This window comes from Lepidochelys kempii, chromosome 2, assembly GCF_965140285.1.
Source record: "Lepidochelys kempii isolate rLepKem1 chromosome 2, rLepKem1.hap1, whole genome shotgun sequence".
In the NCBI taxonomy this organism is placed as follows: Eukaryota; Metazoa; Chordata; order Testudines; family Cheloniidae; genus Lepidochelys; species Lepidochelys kempii.
In genome coordinates, this window is record NC_136381.1 from 53,048,579 (window position 1) to 53,071,972 (window position 23,394).

Below are 23,394 nucleotides of genomic sequence, written 5' to 3' on the forward strand. Positions count from 1 at the left end.
TAAGTGTTTAGTTTTTCATGCATTAAAAGTAAGAATTGCTTATGGCTGAAATGTTCAAAAATACGTAGTGCTCTTACATAGTGCTTTTCATCGGTAGTTCTCAGAGCACTTTACAAAGGAGGTCAGTATCATTCTCAAAGTGTTCACTAATTTTGGGGACCCAACTTGAGTCACCTAGGGCCTGCTTTTAGCAAGTGTTGCGCGACTCCCATTTACTTTTTAAAAAAGTAAAACAATAAAACACAAGTGTGTCTCTTCCTCTAGGCAGAATGTTCCATTATAATAGGTGTGGCAATTTTTTTTTAAAATAATTTAACAAAAAATGGCAAATGATACTAACTCTATGGAGGATAGAATCAAACAAAAAGCTTCCTTCCTTGCCTGAGGCTTAGAAGTGAAGATATAAGCCATAGTTAATGCAAAGATTTTGTCATGGTTATTTTTAGTAAAAGTCACGGACAGGTCATGGGCAATAAACAAAAATTCAAGAAGCCATGACCTGTCTGTGACTTTTGCTGCTGCAGCTCCATGTTTTCCCCACCACCGTGGTGGCTGGGAGCTGTGGGGTTCCCCCTCTGTCTACAGCGACGGGAGCTGCAGGGTAACTATATTTCCCAAAGAGAAAATGGGACACCCCAGCCACTTGCCTGAGGCATTGAGAGGCTGTCGCCTGTCGTAGGAACCCTGAGGAGGGGCCCCTCAGGAATCTGTCATGTGTGGCTAGAACTTTGCAGGGGGCCCCCTGTTGCTGCTGTCGCCTGTCACTGCAACCCTGCCAGGGCCCCATTGACTGTCAGCTTCAGAGTCCTGCAGCCCCTGGGGCTAAAGCAGAGAATGTCACCAAGATCTCTGGAAGTCACTGATTCCCTGACTTTCATGACCTCCGTGACATAAACATAGCCTTAGCCATAGTTAAATAAATGCTAAGTAGCTTGAGTAGCCAGTGTCCTATATTTTTTTAACAGAGAGTAGCAATGTCACGAATAACCTAGTGGTGTGTTGTCTTCCCCTTTAATGGTGTATAAGTCTTGCACATAATGGTGTACATGATACCAGCAGATACAGTAAAACCTTTTGGTAGAAGAACAAAATAGTTCTCTGTAGTAACTCCATTCTCGCATAAGCCCCAGTCTCTCAGTGGGGTCTAGCATGGATTGCTGCACCTGGGCAGAGTTCATTGAAGATAATCTGCATAGGTGCAGATCAGGCCCTTATTATTGCTTATCATTCACTGTACTTGACCCACAAAGGAAATGATGGACAGAATAGCCCATTGTGTCTTTATTTTGTCCACCAGTTAGGCCTACTTTCTGACATACCAATTTTGGTTTTCTAATTTCCACACTTTCCTTGTTTACCAAAAATAATCTTAACACAGTCCTTAAATTATATCGGTAGGCATTTTTTGTTTTGACTAATTTAGTTTGTTTTCCTTTGATATCTGGTCCCATTAATATTTGTTGTTCTAAGTTGTGACATCTTATGAACTTACTCATTTTTTACAAAGACAAGGTGGCTGAGGTAATATCTTTTATTGGACCACATTTTATTAACTCACAATTATGGTAAATTTGTAGGCCCAGTTATCAGAACAACCGTCACATATGATTAAGCTCATGTGCATAAGTATTTAGCAGGATTGGGCCCTAAAACAAGGAGAAAGAATTTACTAGCTTTCCCGTCTTTCTCCCAAATCACACTGCCTCTAATTCACATCTGTTGTTTTAAACATGTAGTTCAATAAAAGTAAAACATATTTATTTAAAAGATGCCTATTGTTCTTTAGCAAAATCACCCATGTTCATTCCTTATCTGTATCAATGTACTTTAAATAGCATGTGTTGCATGTAATTACAGTGTAATAGGAAAGTTACCACAAATGTAGGTGTACTAGTTTCCATACAAATTCCCTTTAATCATTTTTTGAAATTAGGGACCAAGGTCCTAATCCAAAACCCACTGAAATAATTGAAAGACTTTCCCTTGACTTCACTGGGTTTTGCATTAGGCTTTCAAGTGCCTTGCAAAATTTTAATTTTAAAAATGAATTTGTTTGAGTAGTTTGTTGGAAAGGTTTTTAAAAAATAAAACAAGCAAACTGTTTTTTCTTGCAATTTATAAAATAAACTGTAAACTAATATTGGTGAGTGCAGCGCTGTAATGCTGCTAACTTCATAAAGAGTGAAGTGAATCATTACCTTGAAAAAGCCACGATCAACTCCCTTATCTTTTGCCAAAGAAAATAGTATGTGTTTGGAATTTAAGCTAGTAATATACTACTTTGCACTTCTGTCTTCCATTTAAGGATCTCCAAGTGCTCTTGCAAATATGTAGGTAAATATTATCAGTGTCATTTGACAGACAATAGAGTGAAACATGGAAGGTCTGAGTGATTTGTGAGAGAGAGAGAGAGAGAGAGAGATGGGAATGGAGGCTGGGCTGTGTTACTGCCAGAGATTCTAGAATATGTTCCATCCTAGAAGATGTAAGCATGTCTAGTGCTTAACGGAACTTATATTGTTTGTTTTGTTTTTCCCCCAGAAAATATCAAAAAGGATCCAGAGTGCGTCTGAGACTGGTGGACCTTGAACTCACATCTAGATTCCTGGGAGCAAAAACAGATACAACTTTACTGGAGGCTGACGCAGTGCTGCTAGGGCTCCTGGAAAGCAGAGAAATAAGGCAAAAAGAGTAAAGTTATGTAAATAAATCAATCAATAAACTGTAGATGTTTAACATTTAATTTGTGCAACTTGTTTGTTCTCAGAAAGAAAATGTTAGGATTCTTCCCCCATGGTTGTGTAAATGGTAAGGTAAATTAAATAAAAGGCACCAATCACAGTATGTCTAGTCCTTAGTTATCTTTTACCTTCTCATCTCCCTGCTTAAAATTGAACATTTTCACATCATACTAAATTCAGTGGTAAGAAGTTAACTGAGCTTCTCTGAATAATTTGGTAACCATACCATGTCTGACCTTTGTGTATTCTTGCCTGGAGCAGAACAGACATTCCAGAGTCTGTATTCCAATCCCAGGGAAAAATGATCTAAAGTGCATACTTTGCCAGCAGAATTCCGTGGCAGAAGTGCATTGTTCCTTTCAGTAAAGGTGCATAATTTAGAAATAGACGTATGGTTCCTGGATCAAAGGTCAGAAAGCAGAGTTCATACTACAAATGATGGTCTTAATCTCTGTCATTGTGGGGTTCTCATTTGTATGATGATATGGCCCTTGCTGTTGCCCATGTCATAGTGTACCATTGAGCGACTTGAACTTATTTGTTGCTTTGATTTGAGCTCTCATCTCAAATACATGTTGATAATCACTGATTTTTTTTAATGGTGACTAGTCTAAACGCAAAAACCTATTTTAATGTAGCATTATGTCTGTGACTTTATAAACAAACTTAGAAAGGGCATGACAGTGTGTGTTTTAATGGATAGTCTAGAGATTTCACACACTGTACACATTTTGAGACTCTGCACTGCAGTGTCCCAAGTCTCTTTGGCATATTTGAAATTGGAAAACCTTTCTCCTGAGCTCTGGTGCCTCCAGGTTTGAATTGTATGTACTCAGTGGAGCTTAAATGTGCCATTTTATAGCAATGGAGCCCAGAAGAAAGGCCACCAAATCTGCGGGATTGTTCATAGAAAGAAAAGGAGTACTTGTGGCACCCTAGAGACTGACAAACTTATTTGAGCATAAGCTTTCATGAGCTACAGCTCACTTCATCGGAGAGCATCTTTAAAATGTAGGAAGTGAGGAAAATTATTAAGGTGGATAGGACTTGCCAGGCTGCAAGGATAACCCAAGGAATCAAGAGCTGCATGTAGGAATCTAGCACACTACACATTGGCCCAAGTGTATATTGTTCTAGACATCAGCACTTGGTCCAGCAATTCCACTGTGGTGTAGAACAGGGTGTGCAAGTGTTAACTCCGTATGAAAGGCAGTTTCCCACTTCTCTCCTCAAGCAGCCACTCCTTGTAATCTTTTCTCTGAAAGTATGTGCAAGGAAAGGGAGAAGCAGAGATGAAGTTAAGCTCCAGTTCACCTGGGACAGGGTAATAGCTCCCCAGAACCTTGTTACACAATGGTTCCTAATTCTTTTCCCTCCTGAAGAAAAGATTATATTCCTTTCACTTCCTCCCTTCCCCCCCCTTAGCAAAACCAGTGTCTTGGGGATCACATAGCCACTAGTGCCGTTGTCCAAAATTCATCTCAGTGAAGGATCTGTCAAGAACAATGCTTTAAAAATCATGTACTTCTCTGCCACAGGATACGAGTAGGAATCTTATGGAAAATGTTCAAGCTTTGTGAGGGGAATGGAGCATGTTTTAGCAGATCTGTGTGCAAACTGTAAAGGGACGTTGTTTCTCAAATGAGAAATGATCCAAGTCAATGAAGGAGGGCAGGCCATGTGAGCTTGCTTGTTGCCTTCGTTTGCTCTTTCATCTCAGTGATCATAATTATGGGAATTTGAACATAAATTTGAACATGGGAGATTAGCCTCCAGGAAAACAATTATACTGCCACCGAGACAGGAAAAAGAATGTTTTTAGTAACCAGAAGGCATCTTGGATACTCCCCCAAAAATTGACTGATCAAAGTAATCAGTCTATTTTACAGTGTTATATCATTCTTAAAGAAATACAATTTGGGGGCAAAATGCATGATATTAACTATTCCAGGGCATGCAGTTGTGAGATGAATTGCTGTGATATTGAGACTCACTACAGACACTGATTTTATCAAGACTTCTTTGGGGGAACATTATGTTCTCGGAGTAGAAAAGAAATGGCTGTTTAAAAGCTGCACTGGCTACTAAACAAGGTTCTGATAAAATGGAAAACCAATTTGTTCTCATCTGTGGAATCTGAGACGTTGCAAAATGTGAGACAGCTCCCTTTTACCAGAACGAAATGGATTGTTGCAAACTAGTCTGGGCAAAGATTCTGGACCTGTATTGTGAATAACTTGATTGTGGGCCTATTCTACTGTACTTGCCACTTTTGCATGTGTACGGTATACTCCTGTTTATCCAAAATTCTATTATCTGAACCTCCACAGTATCTGAATCTCTTCCTTGCATGCTCTCTGTATCTCATGCTTGGAGACAAGGAAGGGATTCGGATAAGGTGGAGGTTTGGATAATAAAGCAGAGACACACACCCCTGTACCACTCCCCGAAGAGGAGGACAAGCCCCAGCAATGGGGGAGGCCACATGGCTGCTGATTGGCTCCAACAGCAGCACAAGGAGCCCTCTGCAGCTCCACTGTCACAGCCCCACTTATTCATTCCCATGACAGCAATCTACAGAGGGCTCCCTGCACTACTGCCGGGCAGGTGACACCCAATCCCTGCAGATGCAAAGCGCAGGAAAGGTTGCAGTCCTGACAGGACAGAGCAGAATCTTGTGATAAGTCAAGAGTTCTTTGAATAGTGTCCCTATAGGTGTTTCACTCTTGGTACGTGTGTGCCCTGGGCACCCTCAATCAGAGATTTTCATTAGCAGCCTCCATTTGACCAGCACATGTAGCGTTGGTATCTTCGTGCCCCGCACCAAGGCTGTATCAGGCTGCGCAGGTGAATTATCTTCCCATTCTCCCCCCACCCTCAGTTCCTTTTCAATGGCCTTGGCCTGAGACAGAGCTAGTATTCAGTATACTGCTTCTACAGTGTGTCTGCTTCTTGCCTATCTCAGTAGTTTTGGAGCTTCTCATTAGTTAGTTCGTTAGCCATTTAGTTGTAGTTAGTTCTCCCTGTGAGGGGCATGCCTGGTTCACCGGGGTACAAACATTGCCTTTTGTGTAAAGAGGCCATCCCAGTCAGTGACGGACAACCAAGTGTGTTCGCTGCCTGGGCAAATCGCATGTGCCTTAGAAGTGCAACTTCTGTCTAATCCTAAAATCTAGGGCTCAGAGAAACCAAGAAGTCAAACTTTGATTCCTTATGATGGAGCATCCCCTCTGCCCCACTTCAGAACCCGGTCAGGACCTCCCAGATGTCAGTCTCTGGAAATTTCTAGCACCCCCTTTCCTCTCAGTTCAGTATTCTCCTAGGAAAGAGAAACTGTCAGAGCCCTCTTAGAAGCCGCTAAGAAGAAGAGATATAGTTCCCCTCCCATGGATTCCCCCTTAAAAGACCTCCGTCTCCAGCCAGATCTACGGCCTCTGATGTCTTCCTTGAGGCTTATTACTGTAGGAGGGAAAGGCTCCTTTGTACGGGAGATGTGGGAAAATGTATTGGCTCTAAGACTAAACAGGACTGCAGAAAGACTCTTGTACCATTGGCTGGGGATGGTACCAAACGTAGAGGATAAGTACCATTGACTTGAACTCCCCTCTCAGTGCCCTTCCCAAGAGTCGCAGTACAGTATAAGCCTTCAACCTCATTGGCACCACCCTTGAAGCACCTTAAGGCTTAGGTTCCATCAGATAAGGACAAACACTTGTTATCACAACCCCACTTGATACCGCAACAGTTATCGGTACCGCAACAGTTATCGGTACCACAAGACTTCAGATACCAGAGAGACTTGGCAGTCATTGCCAAACCAGAGTCTCTGTTGTTAACAGGTAGCAAGAATCTCTTGGTCTTTGGATCCCTTTACATCCCTGGTGCTATTGACCCCCTATTCTCTGGGAGCTCCTCCTTTAGAAGAAGAAGAGGATGACGAGGAGGATGACCTTCCCTCGGCTTCTTCCATTTCATTGCCAGTATTCTTCAATACATCCTTACACTAACCTCCTCTCCCAAAAGGGCAGGGAAGATGCTTCAGGACCTCATCATTCCTGGTAGGAGCAACTCTGCATGCCGTCTCCTCCCCTGTGTTGGCCTCAACAGCCATATTGGGGTCTCTGGACAGCCTACCGTCAGCACTTATCTAAGTCCCTGACCCTGTCCTATCAGGACGATAGGGAGACCCAAGCTTCTCCTCTCCAGCAGCATGAGGAAACATTTGATGAGCAGGAGTCCAGTGCAGACACCTCAAACCACCATCTCATCATCTTCACCAGATGGGGCCCTAATGCTTCCCCATCCATCTATAGCTGATGATTTTTGCCAAGTCCAGAACCTTGTTAAGCAGGTGGCAGACTCTGCAGATACCCCTTGAGGAGGACAGAGAACGCCAACGCAAGCTGTTGGACATTCCATGCTCCGCAGCACCATCTTTAGTTGCCCTCCCAATTAATGAGGCTCCACTGGAACTCGCTAGAACCATCTGGCAAACCCTACCTACAGTGACAACTACTTGTAAGAGGGATGACAAATTTATTTTCTTTCCAAAGACTCTGAATTCCTTTTCTTCCACCCACCTCCCAATTCTTTGGTTGTCAATCCAGTGAATGAGTGAGGCAAACAAGACTGCTGTAAATCTGAACTATATGACAGAGACCAAAAGCTCCTGGACCTCCTGGGAAGGAAGGCCTACTCATGAGCTATGCCGCAATTCCATATTGCAATTTATCAAGCGTTGGTGGCCAAGTACAGCTTTACCAACTACCCAAAATTTGGGTCATTTATTGAGCACTTTCCTCCAGCATAAATAGAACAATTCCAGGCCACTAGAGGAACAGTTGCTGAGGAGCAGTTTCTGGCAAGAGCATATTTGCAGGCAGCACTCGATGCCACAGACACCACAGTCCATTTTATTTCTAAGGCAGTGGTGATGCATAGGGCTTTCTGGCTGCAGTTGTCTGGCGTCCTCAACCGTATTTTGAACTTCCCTGGGGATCTCTCATTTGACATATGGAAGATGTTTGCAGAGAACACTGGCAAGTCATTACATACCCTTAAAGATTTGAGGGCCCATTACGCTCGTTAGGCATCTACACTTTCACAAAAAACATTAAGTTCAGCAGATCACACATGGCTCAGAGATCCTGCCCTATACAATTCTCTGTATTCCACAGGCCTTCAAAACACCCCAGGAAGAGGCACTTGTTCCAGAGAAAGAGACCCTCTAGCCCATCTGATGTGGTCCCGCAAAAAGCATAATCATCAAGCACCAGTTTTGATGGGACAGTCAAGGGTTAGAATTCCCCCCCTCATTAGCCTGCCAGCTTCATCATTTTACCTACATTCCCCCATTTGGAAGCCAACTATCCTATTTCCAGCATGCATGGGAACATATCGTCTCAGACAAGTGGGTGCCGGAAGTAATATCAATCTACACGATCTACTTTACCTCCCCACTTTCTCATTCACCTTCTCCGTCTCTCTTCAGGAACCCCTCTTCTGAGCTCCTGCTAAGGCAGGAAATAAACACTCTTCTTTCCTTTGCAGCAGTAGAACTGGTACCTGCTCAGTATAGGAGAAAGGGTTTCTATTCAAACTATTGCCTCGTACCAAAGAAGAATGAGGGTGGAGACCAATTCTAGATGAAAGACGTCTAAACAGATTCATGAGACCTCGGAAGTTCAGGGTGGTGAATGTGGTTGCTATAATTCGTTTTCTGGATTCAGGACGCATACTTTCATAGGTTGATCCTACCAAGAGGTGTTGTCCACCACAAGGACTGTGCTTTCTTTGTTTTGCTGAATGTAGAAAAATCCACACTGACGCCCATTTAGAATATACAATTCATAGGGGCATGGCTGGATTCCCTCATATCCAGGGAATCTCTTCCCATAGACATGCTCTGGACATTATCCATCAGACACAGATCCATCAAAGTCATGACAGACAACGTTGCTTGTATGTTTTATATCAATCAGCAAGGAGAGGTGAGATCCCCTTCCCTAAGCACCAAAGCAGTCAAGTTGTGTAACTGGTGAATAAAGCATCATATAAGGATTTGCCCAGCATGCAGAATGTCACAGCCAACATGCTCAGCCGGTGCTTCTCCCAACAGTACTCGTGGAGTTGGATTCCCAGGTTCTTCTTGGAAACTTTCAGATTTGCGGGTTTCCAGAAGTAGACCTTTTTACCACAACCACAAACAAAAAATGCTCAAGGAGAGGTTTGGGCCCCAATTCACTGTAGGGTGTCTTCCTCCTGCCCTGGACAGACAGACTGTTTTATGCCTTCCCTCTGACACCTCTCATCCTCAAGGTGATAAATCAGATCAAGCAGGACAAGGCCAGAGTCATTCTGATAGCCCCAACATGTTCAAGGCAAGCATGGTTCCCTTACCTGTTTCACTTCACTCTCTATCCTCTGCTAGATCTCCTGGCTGTCCGTCATCTCCTCTCTCAGGATGCCTGATGCATCCCAACTTGGGCATTCTTCGCCTCAAGGCGTGGTTCCTAAATAGTTTGTGGGGCTAGAGCAGGGTAGGCAAACTTTTTGGCCTGAAGGCCACATCTGGGTATAGAAATTGTTTGGCGGGCCATGAATGCTCACGAAATTGGGGTTGGGGTGCAGGAGGGCTCCGGCTGGGTGTGTGGGCTATGGGGTGGGGCTGGGGATGAGGGGTTGGGATCAAGGCGTTCAGAGGGTGGGAGGGAGATCAGGGCTGGGGCAGGGGGTTGGGGCACTGGAAGGAGTTAGGGGGCAGGCTCTAGGCGGTGCTTACCTCAAGCAGCTCCCAGAAACAGCAGCATGTTCCCTCTCCAGCTCCTAGGCAGAGATGTGGACAGGTGGCTCTGCATGCTGCCCTGTCCGCAGGCGCTGCCCCCACAGCTCCCATTGGCTGGGAACCGCAGCCAATGGGAGCTGCGGGGGTGGCACTTGGAGTGGGGGCAGCATGCAGAGCCCCCTGGCTACCCCTACATGTAGGAGCCAGAGGGGGTACATGCCACTGCTTCTGGGAGTTGCCTGGAATTAGGCAAGCCCCCGACCCCACTCCCCAGCTGGAGCACCGGAGCGCGGCAAGCCCCAGACCTTGCTCCCTGGTGGGAGCTCGAGGACCATATTGAAACATCTGAAGGGACAGATAGTTTGCCCACCCCTGCCATAGGGGGACCCATCTCGAGAAGATGCACAGGGTGAGTAACCTCCTCTTATTGAATAGTAAATTATGAAATGTCTCAATGTTCTGTTCATTGGTATTGTGTGTGTGTTTTATGATTGCAACACATGAATATTCTTTATGTATGGAGTACATGAACTTCATTTAAATGCAGTATTTATTAAATGAGCACCAGCAGAATACAAACATATCTGGATACATGTTTCCAGTTGGGCTTGCAATCTAGGACAGGCAAGATAACATTTCAGACACACATAAGATCATAGATGCTATTATGAATGGGCAGTGGTGTGGGAATCTAGTGGAGCTGTGTGTTGAAAGGCTTTACAGAAGTAAAAACAATCAGGAGTCCTTGTGGCATCTTAAAGACTAACAAATTTATTTGGGCATAAGCTTTTGTGGGCTAAAGCCCACTTCATCAGATGCATGCAGTGGAAAATACAGTAGGCAGGTATAAATATACAGCACATGAAAATATGGGAGTTGCCTTACCAAGTGGGGGGGGGTCAGTACTAACGAGGCCAATTCAGTCAGGGTGGATGTGGCCCATTCTCAACAGTTGACAAGAAGGGGTGAATATTAACAGAGGGAAAATTACTTTTTGTCGTGCTACCAGGCCAATTCAGTCAGGGTGGATGTGGTGCCACAAGGATGCCTTGTTGGTTTTGCACATACAGACTAACACGGCTACCGCTCTGAAACCTTTACAGAGGTAGTGTGTTTTGAGAGGAGGAGTCTGAAGGAAAATGGGGGGAAATTTGGAGCGTGAGAATTGAGAGACTAACATAAATCAGTATAGAAGAAGGCAGGGAGATGAAAGTAGGGGAAAGATGCAAAAGGATTTATCCCATAATAGTATTTCCTGATTAAAGATTAACACTTCAGGCTAACAAACTGAAGGGTGTGACTTATTTTAATATGATGACACCCTATTCTCTAAAATCATGCAGATATAAACGTACCTTGGATTTACAGAGGAATCCCTTAGCATAATAAAAGTTAAGTTTTGGGAGTGTATTCTTCTGAGTGCCAAATTCAGGAATTTCCCCATGGGACATTTTGGCAATGACTTGTTTTGTTTTGAAGTTTATTATTTATGCTTTCCTCTGGAGCAGTGATCAGGGATAATCTATTAAGATCACTGTTTGGCCGGGTCCTGTAAGTGAAGCAGATCCAGTGCCCCTGTGTCAGAACAGGTGCTCCCAGTTTGGCCAGTTAAGAGGGTGAGGCAACACCTGGGTGCTGTAAAGGTTTAGGGGTCCTGGGGAGTGAGGAGAAAGACCCAGTGAGTTGTGGAGACCCTGTGAATCAGGGCAGTCGGTGACAGGTGGTCAGGAAAAGGACAGGTGAGAGCTGGCAGGGAGCTGGAAACTGGAGACGAATTATCAGGAAGTCCATGGGGAGCTAGCCTGTTGAGCTTCCTGAGCCAAAGCCAGTGCTGGGAGGCTGAAAATGGCAGAGGACTAGGAAGCCAGAAGAGGGGCTGGCTTACTGATGACCTTCCTTGAGCCAAAGAGCCATGGTTTCAGGAGGCTGAAAGAGGGCTGACAGCAGAGAGCAGCAGAGGGAAGGAAAATGCCTGCTGGCTCTCTGAGCTGAAGCCAGAAGGCCAGAGCAGGCTGAAGGTGGGGAGTGAGGCATGGTAAAGGGTCACCAGAGCTGTGCTGGAGAGCTGGAGCGAGATGAGGGACACCGGAGCCGTACTGGGAAGCTGGGGTGTGGTGAGAGATGCTGGATCTCTACTTGATTACTGTCTGGACTATAGTTGTTGGACTTGGTTTGAGGGCTTGTTATGGTTTATGTGCACAGGACTTTCTTTTCTAATAAATTAATTGCACTAGGGCCCTTTGTACTCAAAACAACTGTTTGGATTATTTCTGGGGGAAAGGAGGGAAACCGAGGCAGACGCACTTGTCATGCTGCAGCCTGCCACAAGAGGATACTCCAGGCAGGGGGCCCCTTAGGGCGAGCATATGGGGTTTAAACCAATACAGTCAATTTTTTAGGGTTTGTCTTCAAGGACTTGTGCTCTTGCAATGCAACTGCACGCTGTAGTGCTTTAGTGAAGACACTACTATGGCACCAGGAGACCAGCTCCCGTCGGCGCAGTTAATCCACCTCCCCAAGTGGCAGTAGCTAATTTGACGGGAGAAGCTCTCCCATCGACACAGGGCTGTCTACAGCAGGAGTGTTAGGTCTGTATAACTATGTTGCTCAGGGGTGTGGATTTTTCACACCCCTGAGCGATGCAGTCATACCAATATAGGTCTGTAGTGTAGGCCTGGCCTTAGAGTTATGAAATTGAGACCACAGCAGGTTTTAGTGGATCTTATTCCTTCTCCTCTTCTGTTTCTATAGCAATCTTTTCATTCTTTAAGTGTTTATCAGTTCTGACAATGCACTAGTTACAATACATTCAGAGCACGGTACTCCCTTCATTGGCTGAACTTCAGTTATCTTGTACTCCCCTTCATCAGATGCAGAGTTCAGGTCCCCAATATCTGTGAATTACATTGACAGGTCCCTCATACATATGCAGATAATGGTGACAGATGGACTTTAACTATCAAGAATTCCTATTTCATACAGTGTAGAATTAACGCTGAGAGAACAGAGTGAAATTCTACCATAGCATGGGAGTGCCAGTGGAAGCCAGGAGTTATGCTGAGAGGCTGGGGCACCTCATCTGTGCTGTGAATAGAATCTTCATGGCTAGCCTGTGTGATTCAGCCCAGAATTCCACAGTGGAGCGGGCCAGGGAGGGGCCACAAATTCAATTTTATACAGATCCCGTGGTCCTGTATCTCCCTGCAATCTGTGCAGAGAAACTGGGGCCACTATTCGAGCCCAGCCCATTGCAGAAATGCCCATGAATTTCACCTAGCTATCCACTTCTCACTTCACCTTCAGAGAGCCCATATACTTTACACAAGTGTTTGTGGTGCTTTCTGTTTCTACAGACGTTCTGAACAAATATTTGCTTGCTTAGATGTGCCTGGAAAGCAGGTAAAAGGGGTCACAAATACCTTCAAAGCAAATTTGGTCTTTAATTGGTGGAAAGTTTAAAAAAAATTTAATAAAGGATTCACTCAGATGTAGTTTCAGGGCCTTTGATGATGAGTTCCCCTAAAATTCTGCCTAACTTTTACATTTCTGTTCTGTGTAGATCATTAAGTGGGCATGTGCAGCTCTCAAAAGCAAAACAAATTTTTAATCACATACTGTGGAAGAAAAATAACATCATTAAATGCTCTCTGGGTGGCTGATGTACTAATGTAGTACATTGTAAATAGCAATCCCTCTGCCGTAGTCTGCCTTTTCAAATTCCAGGCCCCTAAAGGGTGAAATGGAAAAGATGCTGAAGAAAAAAGCTAGAACTTGCCTGATGGCAGTAAATTAGCATATTGCCATCAACAAAATCTGCCACTGGGCTTTTTCTGAGGGGAAGAACAGTTAACATTTTGCTTTAATCTAGAATATGAAAGACTTTTAATTGTATCTTGTTTTATATTTACACATTTATAAGTAAAGGCGTTTCTTCTTAAGCTTTTTTTTTTTTTTGTTAATGTTCTCTTTGGTTGAAAAATTTCTGAGAGTCTTCTGTCTTGACTGTGAAGCTCTTTAAATGGACACAAGCATGCACTCTACGTGTGTCTTAGTAAATTATGTGTTCTGGGGGTTATTTATCATGTGTCTAGGGTCAGACTGTCCAAATGAGGCTGTTACATTGTCATCTGGCCTGACACCAAACTAAATATTATCCCTGAGATGAATACATTACACTAACATTCACTAAGTTCTTAAATACTCTCAAGCATTCTTGTTTCTTGTTCTGTGCTGTGTCCTGTTCAATCAGAATTAAGCATGCTGTTGCATTGTGCATTGCAACTGTACTGAGGAAATCAACCATTTGTTAATTTTTTCAACCCTTCTGCAATGGTTTGGGTGTAAAACAACCCCAAGAAATAAACTTCCTTAATAAGATAACCCATCCAAGCCATATGCCTCTTTTGAGGTGGATATTGTAGTTAGTCTGCGGTTTTGGGGCTAACCTTTTACAATGGCAATATATTGAAAAGTTTTTGGCATCATTTCATCTAATTGGGGAGATTATCTCTTGTACAAGATGACCCGGGGGTGGAGGGAATTCTGGTCCTGATAAACATGTTCCCTAGAATGACAATTTTGCTAATGGAATAGGCGAGTAAACTGCTGATCTAGTGAGCATCTGGTACAATTCCAAATGAGAACATAAAACTTTGGCTTACTAAGCAAAATGCGGGCTTGTGATGTCTCACTGTGAATTAAGTATAAGAAAGAAGTCCATTTTGCTTTATGAGGAGTTTAGCTGTATAATATTAACAATCTCATTTGTCACTTTTAACAGGTGATAGTTCTGCACAGTGTCATCTATGGAAATATTTCAATGAAATGTTTACTTTTCAAGTGGTACAGTAGGTCCAGTTCTCCTTACTTTAATGAGAAATTAGCTACTAAAAATGATCAGCCATATTAGCAAACAGTTCCTCTTTAGCTTCCCTGCTTCAAACAACACAAAGAAAATTATGTAGCGCTGGTACTCTCACTGCCCCTCCCCCCCAGCATTAAGCCTCTTTTGTGATTAAAAGCGTAACACACAGGAGCACTGGGAAGAGACTGAACATTATTTCCTGGCCTCAGTCACCTAACATGGATGCGGGATACAAGAGGTTAATACGTCTCTCACATGGCGGGGGTTTCAATCTCCTGAATGTTTACATGTTCCCCTTTGAAAAAGAAATTAAATCAAATAAAACATATCAATTAAAACTAACAACCACAGCCCCATGCACAAACAAGGCATCTAGAATGGAGGTCAGGGTGGACCACTTGAACCTCCTAACAGATGAGAGGATTAGCCTGCCTCTTATTGGAAATCTGTCAATAACTTCTATTTCTAAATCTCTGTGGCTTTCTGACTACACGACCACTTCTTAAAACAGTTCCTTCTGCGATGCCCTGTTTGGTTGCTGGTGTGGATCCACCACCCAAGGATCACAGGGAGGGCAGGCAGTATCTTCACGCTGGGATTCCACTGGTTGGGGACAATGGGAAGTCAGGGGTGCTTCTAATGGCTCCATAGGTGTTCTGCCCACAGGTGGTTGCTGAGGGATGCTCTGAATCAGCACTGTCCCCACCTCAGCTGGCCCACTTTTTGTCTTAGACAAATCTCTTGCTTGTCCTGCAATGGAGCTAAGGTTGTGGCCGCTTTCTGGCACTGCTGCCTCTCATTTAGCAAGTTTATGCTACCCTGAATGCTATATGGTGGTTTATCTTTATGTATACAAGCAGACTGAGGGCAAATTCAGAGGTGGGGCTAAGCTGTGCATCTTCTTCTAGCCTCCTCCTCATGTACATTTTACCAATTTAGAGCCCCTGAGATGTTACCCACCCTTACAATCACCTCTGAATTTGGCCCACTGTATCTCCCACACTGAGGGGGCAGAAAAGCAACCAGCCAGAGCAGCTATGTTGAAATTGGCCTTTCTCTCCTTTAACTCACACCTTTTCCCAACTCAGTGTATAAATTATACTATCTTAGATCCCCGTAGCTTTCTTTACACCAACTTCCACAGGCAATGAGTAACGTACATCACCCTTTCAGCTCTGAGAGATTGTGTATTTCCCAAGTCACGTAGTGAGTCAGTGCCAGGACCAGGTTGTAACTCAGGAGTTCTCTGCTCTGCCTTGTGGTTTAGTCACTAGACTTTGCTGTCTCCAAAAGATCATTATAAATCAAATGGGAGTACAATGAACTGATGCCAAGTTTGGAATTAAGAATTTTAATCATATTATTTTCCCCAAATGCTGTAAAATACCTCTGAATTATACATTAATTCCTGATGGCTTAATGTTTCCCACCTCCCAGGCTGTGCCCACTATCAATATACAGCCCAGGAGATTTTTCTCCTCTCCTTCCTTTAGTAACACTAGTAGGAGATGTTACCAAAATGCCTCTCTGTCTGTGGCTTACAAAGCACATGGACACTTGGTGTTTCCCTGGGGCGTGGGGGCGATATGGACCTGAGAGACCCAGTCACCAGAGGCAGCCAGCTGCCTGGAGAGCAAGAACTGTGAAAGAGCAGCAGCTGCTTGGAATCTTTCTGCCATGCCCTTTGCACCTCGGCCTGCAGCTTCCCCGCACACGCTGGATCACAGGGGAGCTGAAGTTTCATTTACCGACTGAGCGACTTTGAAAAACGTCCCTGTTCCCAATTAGTGTTGCAAGTTGTCCAGATCAATGGTGGGTTAAACTGAGCTGCCCACTCAAGTGGTGGGCGTAGCGTTTAATAAAGGGGAGGGAAAGGAGGCTAGGGGTGGAGAGCGGGGGGTCCCATCTCTTTCAAGGGGGCTGGATTCTTTCAAGCGAGCTGCAGTGAGCTGGATTCTTGTGTGAAAAACAACTGCCACAATACTTAAGTCGTAACCTCCTCACCCCTGACGGCATGGGAAAGTGCACTCCTCAGCTGTTAGTTATAGAGAGGCCGCTGTAGTCATGAGAAATGTTGATAAAAATGCAGTTTAAAGCCTGCCCTCCTACTCTGCACATGTCATCTTGCCTATCAAACTGCCTAATTGGAAAATTAGACTTGCCTTAATTTAGAGCCCTGAAAGTTCAAGTGCCAATAATTTCTCAGGAATTTTTTTAATTTTATTTATTAACAACATATTCACTACATGTAAGACCTTTTTTTAAAAAAAAAAGTTTTGATCTTTCATTTCTGATAGATTCTTTGATTCTTGTGTGAAACTTTGCTACTGTTAGCAAGGACAATCAAGCAGATGTGAGCATGTCCTGTATCTTTTTTGTCCCTTCCTTTACCACATCCAGGGAGCAGTACTCATTTCAGCTGAGCGGCCATTTGAATCTTATTTTTAAAATTAAGATGCTTCTTATTTTCTCTCTCACTGATGCTCCTGTATAAGTGCTTTAAAGTTCTAAAAACAGTGGAAGTTCTTGAGAGGTAACCCTGCAGCTACATAAAAAAACAGTCACCTGTATTTTGGGGCCTGATCTTTCAAAGTCTTACTCGGTAGCTTTGATTATTTAGTGGGAACAAGATTGGATCCCTGATATGTGCTTTAGTTACATGGGCAGTCCCAGGACTGCTCACGGGGGTAAAGGCTGCAGGATCAGGGCCCAGTCTAGCTCCCACTGAAGTCAGTGACAAAATGCCTACCGACTTGAGTGTGGGCTAGACCAGGCGGCTGACTTGCAGTTCATCTGTTCTGAGCAGATGCAATGTGTCCCTTCTAGATTTCCATTTCTAAGCCTGTGTGGCTAGATCACACATCACAGCACCATATGTCTTCATTCTATTGCTGGACAGCATCCATCTGAGACCTCTTATGGGTTAAAGGAAATAGTAATTGAACGCTTTAAGACTTCCAGGCTTTCTTGTTTACTCTCCAGTTTTAGGACTGTAAAGGGGAAGGATTAAAACTGATTCTTATTTTGCCTGTACTAACAGGAGCTCTGTGTTATCATTAGGAGAGCAAGGAACTCTGAACATGATTAATCATCAGGGCACTACAGCCTTCAATTATAATCACTGCCAGTCTAGACAATGGTTCTCTCACTGTTTTTCAACATTTATTACAGCAGTTAGCTGTAAATTAGCACCTTGGGGGTTGACAATATGTTCTGTGTGCTTTCCAGCTGTGGTGCAAGTGGCTGGCACTTACAAAAGTGTTTTAAAGATAGTCTAATTCACCGATGAATGCATCCGATGAAGTGAGCTATAGCTTACGAAAGCTTATGCTCAAATAAATTTGTTAGTCTCTAAGGTGCCACAAGTACTCCTTTTCTTTTTTCTGATACACCTGTTAATCCTGTGGACTGTCTCCCTATTGATAAAAGCTTCACATCCCAAGGACATGAGCAGAAAGGAAACAAATATAGAGAGGAATCATTATTTTCAAGGCCTCAGAGCTGATAACCTGGTATGTATCAAATACATTAAATGATATAAAGCATGACACCATTTACAGTCTGGGAAATATATTTTACAGAAAGAGAGCCTGGTTTCCTACAAAAGTATCTTGTGGTCTCAAACAAGTAATAAATCAATCATCCTTGAATTTAAATAGTGTCTTTTATCCTGCAGAATCTCATAACATGTTACAGGGTGTATCACTTAACCCTCCACACACCTCCTGAAATGCAGCAGCTCTGGGAGATCTGCAGTAGACATTTTGTGATGAAAGCAACATTATGTGACCCTGATTCTAGGAGGGGAAGTCGAGAATAGTTAACTGTCAATTAAAACTAGAGGGGGAATGTTAGGTGGGCAAAGTGTAATTACCTAGGTTGGAATTTGGCCAGGTTAAACACCCTACTCTTGGCAAAAGTGCAATGAGTTCTTTAAGGAACACAAGGGGTCAGGATCTTAGTTTTTTGTCTCCTCCAAAAGTAGCTTCAGAGCACCCATTAGGGTCATGCTGAAGTTCAATATTGGAAGAAGGAAGGAAGAATGAATTGTCACTAGCAAATACTAGAACCCCTACATTTTCCTTGGAAGCGTCCCATCCATCCAAGTAGTGGCAGCCTTGACTTTGCTTGGCGTAAGGTGTGACATGGCCATGGGATTTTTTACTCTGTGAGTAATACGATTTCAGTGCAGCCTTGCAGTTTTACACTACTTAAAGATCTGACCCCACTAATGTTATGTTTGTGCCAAATCAGAAGGTATATGAAGTCTGGATTTTTTCAGAGGAAAAATCAAATGAAACCAGAGGAATGACTTGAAAACCCAGCCAAACACAAATCCTGATAATATGGGGCAGGGTTTGGTCCTCCATGCAGGTGTGGAACACTGTGCTTGAATAAGTAGAAAGTGATAGGTAGAACATCATGCCAAAATAAACCAATTCTGCATTAATGGGATCACTGCTGCCAAGTTAATCCTTCTGGAGAGCAGGAATAAGGCCAAAGAGGAGAGAGCCTGGAGCAAAAGGCTTCAATTCCATGTTGGAAAAGATACTCATTTGTGTTTTTGTTTCATTCTGTTTTTTTTTTTCATATTTACTAATAAGTTCTTTTAAAACTTTGTGCTGCCTTCCTACAAAGGCACCCTTTATAAAGTTCATAATACTATGTGGAACAGAAGCGTGTTTCTGTGTATGCAAGCGAGCATATGTATTCCAGACAAGGTGAAGCTGACTAGATAGTATAGATTAGAACCATAAAACAACTGTAGGTTTGTTATTGCTCTTGCATTCTGTACACAAATGGGGTATATGTGGTAGGCTCCCTTAACTTATACGGAAAGGGAGAAGAGTTCCACGTACTGAATCACAGACTGCTTCTGGCAGCACCTACTTACCCAGTGGATGTCTCCAAAAGAAGTACTGATAAGACCTGATCCTGCTTAGTTAATGAGATCAAAACCTGAACTGCTTTGACTGCAGAAGTAAACTAATGGTAACAAATCACTTATTTCAGGGGTCATCAAGCCATCTACCCTTATATGCTGCACAACTGGTTAGGTTCATTAAGAGGGCTACTTACCTTCTTTTGAAGTATCACTCACTGGCATGGGCAGCATAACAGGCTAGATAGACATGATTTGATCAAGAATAACAAAGCACTATGGTGCTCAGTGGGCATGAATCAGCTGTAGCTCCATTGAAGTCATGCTGATTTACACCAGGTGAGGATCTGGCTCCAAGTTCCCAATAACAGTAGTTACTGTTATCCATTATTTATCATGGGTGGGCATGGTACTTTCACAAGCAGATAGAAAGAAGAGGTCCCTGTCTACTGAAGTTTACAATCTAAATTAGATTAGCAACAGAAAACACATCAGCAAATAGAGTGTAGGGAGTACAGCTCTTGGGGGAGAGCAGTTTATTTTGCTACTTCCTTGGGACCAAGATTTAGCCCAGAGAGCATACTGTTAGACTTTATTTTAAGGAGTGCTGACAACTGGCTTTTGTAAAGTTAACGCATAGTCACACTTATATAAAAGATTATTCTGTTGTTCTTCTGTTGGTACATAACCATCTATGCTTTGATTCCTCAAGAAGAAGAAACATTTGGCCAGGATGTGAAAAACTTACATTTAACTTTATGCATTGTGAGTAGTCCAAGTGCCATATATTGGACTACTCGGTGCATAAATTTAAGCACATTATAGTGATTCCACTTCTCCTGATTATTCATCTTAAGTATAAACAAACTGAATACAAATACCAAGATGTTACCAAATGTAAGTAGGCTCAGTACTTAAGAGATGGAATGATGGTTACGGAGATAAGCACCTTGCTCTTTATTCCAGCACTCTCCTTAGGAACTCTACTTGAAAGTGCTCTGATGCCACTAACCCAGAGTTCTGGTAACCAATAACATTACTGTTGCTTCTGTTTCCTTCCCTTTCTGTTGAACATGCAAAAATAGATACACAAACCACAATTTCCTTTTATTTCAATTCAATTTACTCATTTTTTTATTTCAAGCTCTACTACTCCTAAAGTTTTCTTTTTCTTAGATAGGTTTGCAAAGTCCATGTCATTCTTTATTGTATTTTTAAACAAAAAATTCAATTATATATTTTTTTTTAAAAAAGCATATCAGAAGACATCTGGCACTCCTGAGCAATTCTACAATAACAATCCAGGAGGTGCGATGGAGGAACAATACTGGTAAGGGTGAAAGGCTTCTGGGAGACGGAGCCAGATGGGGGAACTCTTGTGAGGAGCAAGTATTGTCCTAACTCATTTTCTGCCTGTCTGGGCCCTACTACTGCATTCCAGGCTTGCCCCTGATATGACACATCGTCCCTCCAGTTCCTGACTTCTCCTTCAAGCTGGGAACCAGCAAATAAGGAAGTGGGACAGGTCAGGAGAAAGGCCTGGTAGGTAGGAACAAGCACAGAGCTTAGAGAGAGAGGGTAAGTCTCTATGTAAAGCAACAACTTAATTTGAATTTATGTTCATATATTTTGTCTACTCTGAATGGGGTGCTAATTAAATAATTTTTGAGAAATTGGAGGCTGGAAAGACCATTTCTCTGCATGCTTGTTTCAGATTCCTATCTCTCTCTGTTCTGATGAATGTACAGATTAGTAGTTGGCTATACGGGTGGTATAACAATTCTCAAGACATTTTTTTTAACGGGGCTCCTTGCTCCTGATATACATTTACTATTCTTTGTTCTATGCTTCAGAAACACAATGGTTTAGGTTACAAGGTACCATATGTACAATTTAAAATGTGGGATCTTTTTTTTCCCCTTGAAATGACATTTTGCTATTTGAAAGAATTATTTTCCACATAAGACTTTAAGAGCCTGATAGGCACAACTGAATGTGTGCAGTGCTCACCTATCTGACAGTTTCTGTGATTGCTCATGCCAGGGCAATAACTGAGCACTCGTCTTTCAAAATCAAGCCTGTAATGTTCTTAATTTTACATACTTGATCATAAAGAATTTTCAGGTTTATAAAGGGTGAGGATTACTATGTCATCTACTAAAATACACTTCATATTATGTCCAAAAATGGTTCTGTTGGGTACCTAAAGTTAGGCGCCTAAACCCATAGTTAGGTATCTACAGAAAAATGGCCTGATTTTCAAACATGGCAAGAATCTACTACTCCAATCGAGATCCACGAGCTGGAGGTGCGCTGTACCGCTGAAAAATCAGGCTTCTTTTACTAGGGTGCCTAAATATGGATACAGGTGCTGATCTTTGGGCACTCAAGTTTGAACACTTTGGCCTTCTACTCCTAAAAGTTTATGTAACTTGTAAACTCCAGCTCTTCTTATGATATTACATTTTAAAATTAAAAGTTACCTCTTTTTTTTTGCTCAAAACTGCCTTTTATTCTTGTGAAACACCCGTAACACTTTTCAGAGTAACAGCTGTGTTAGTCTGAATTCGCAAAAAGAAAAGGAGTACTTGTGGCACCTTAGAGACTAACCAATTTATTTGAGCATAAGCTTTCGTGAGCTACAGCTCACTTCACCAGATGCATACCTGTAACACTGGATGTTGTATAGAAAGTTGCATTTTTCTCAAGTGCAGCTAAAAACAAGACTGTTTACTGAGGTCTGAGGTCTGTTTTTTTCCTCATTTTCAGCACGAGCAATTAAGCTTAATGAATAACTTGGGGTTTCTTTTGTTTTGTTTTGTTTTCTTTTTACTTAAAGAAGCAACGTATCATTTCTTGTGAAATTAAATGTCACAACGTCTCCTTTTTCATTTGTCTGCTTTTTAATGTAGTGTCTAACCTGCAGAATGTGATATGGGAATTCTCTAAAGAAATCACAAGAGGTTGTGGCACAGATGTGAATTGTCAGCCACTAATATAGAGTTAATTTGAACTGGTGCTGGGTCTGGTGGGCACACCTCAAATTAGACATGTGGTGAGCGTTTAACCACAGTATTACCAATTCACATCTGAACAGCTGACAGCTCTGAATAATTTATTGCATGCAAATGGTGGGACCTGCCATCCATGTTAGAAGTGGGATCCAATTGCCACAGCACATTAATTATAATTGCTAGTTTGTGCTGACAGTAGTAGTACAGACAGTCAAACTACAATGATTAAGCAGCTACAGGGGGACTGTCTCCTCCTCCCCCTTCTTCCACAAGTAGACTGTTTTATCTTTTTTTATTATTATTATTGAACTGGAAGGATTGACCAAGCAACTCCCATATGCTGTCTCCTTGGGAAAACAAGGTGTACTCTCAGGATGTCAGGTAAATTAATCTTGATTCAGAGCTGAATTGGAATTGGAGGCTATTGTAAATTATGGGTGGCAGGCACCTGAGTATCACATAAAATGCTTTGTAGAACACAGGTTTCTCTGTAACAATCCCTTCTGGGAATCAGAGTCACAGAATCATACTAGTTAGAAATGGGCAAGTCCTACTAGGTCTCCCACTAGCCCTACATTATGTTGTCTAGTGCCTCGCCTAGATGACTGAAGCAATGAAAGCATCCACCTCTTCCTTTTGGAGATTGTCTGTGATCCCATAGATCTCGCTTTCAAGAAGTTATTCCTGACAATCAGCCCAGGCTTTCCTTTGCTCAGGTCCATCTCTTTGCTCCTAGTTATACTCAATTGGACCATCCTGTACTCTCCCACAGCATTTACATCCTACAGGTATTTATAAAAAATAATATTCCAGAGTCATTATTTAGCCAACCTACAGTGTATGTATTTATTTTTTAATCTTCCTTATAGTCTTTAATCCTTCCTTAAGTCATTTAATAATTTTTGAAGCTCTTCTTTGAATTTTTCTCCAACTTGGTCAATGTTGTTGTAGAATTGAGGTGTCCAGAACTCTCTGCAGTGACTAATCGTGGTACTGTTTCACAACTTCTGTATAAACAGAGACTGCTGTATCAACTCTTTACTCTGTAATGTGAAGCTGCTGCATAGACATTCCAAATTGCAGCACCTTCTTTGCCACCATATCGTATT

The 23,394-nt window shown here is 42.6% G+C and overlaps 1 protein-coding gene across 1 annotated transcript in view; it reads left to right on the forward strand.

Moving 5' to 3' along the window:
• LOC140906580 (tumor protein D52) overlaps nt 1-2,743 on the forward strand; it is a 191,621-nt gene extending 188,878 nt beyond the window's left edge. The window contains exon 7 of the mRNA XM_073330753.2: nt 2,542-2,743. Coding sequence (XP_073186854.1) covers nt 2,542-2,695 — 154 coding nt within the window. The 3' untranslated portion in view covers nt 2,696-2,743. The remainder of the gene's footprint in view (nt 1-2,541) is intronic.
• The last annotated feature ends 20,651 nt before the right edge of the window (nt 2,744-23,394 follow it).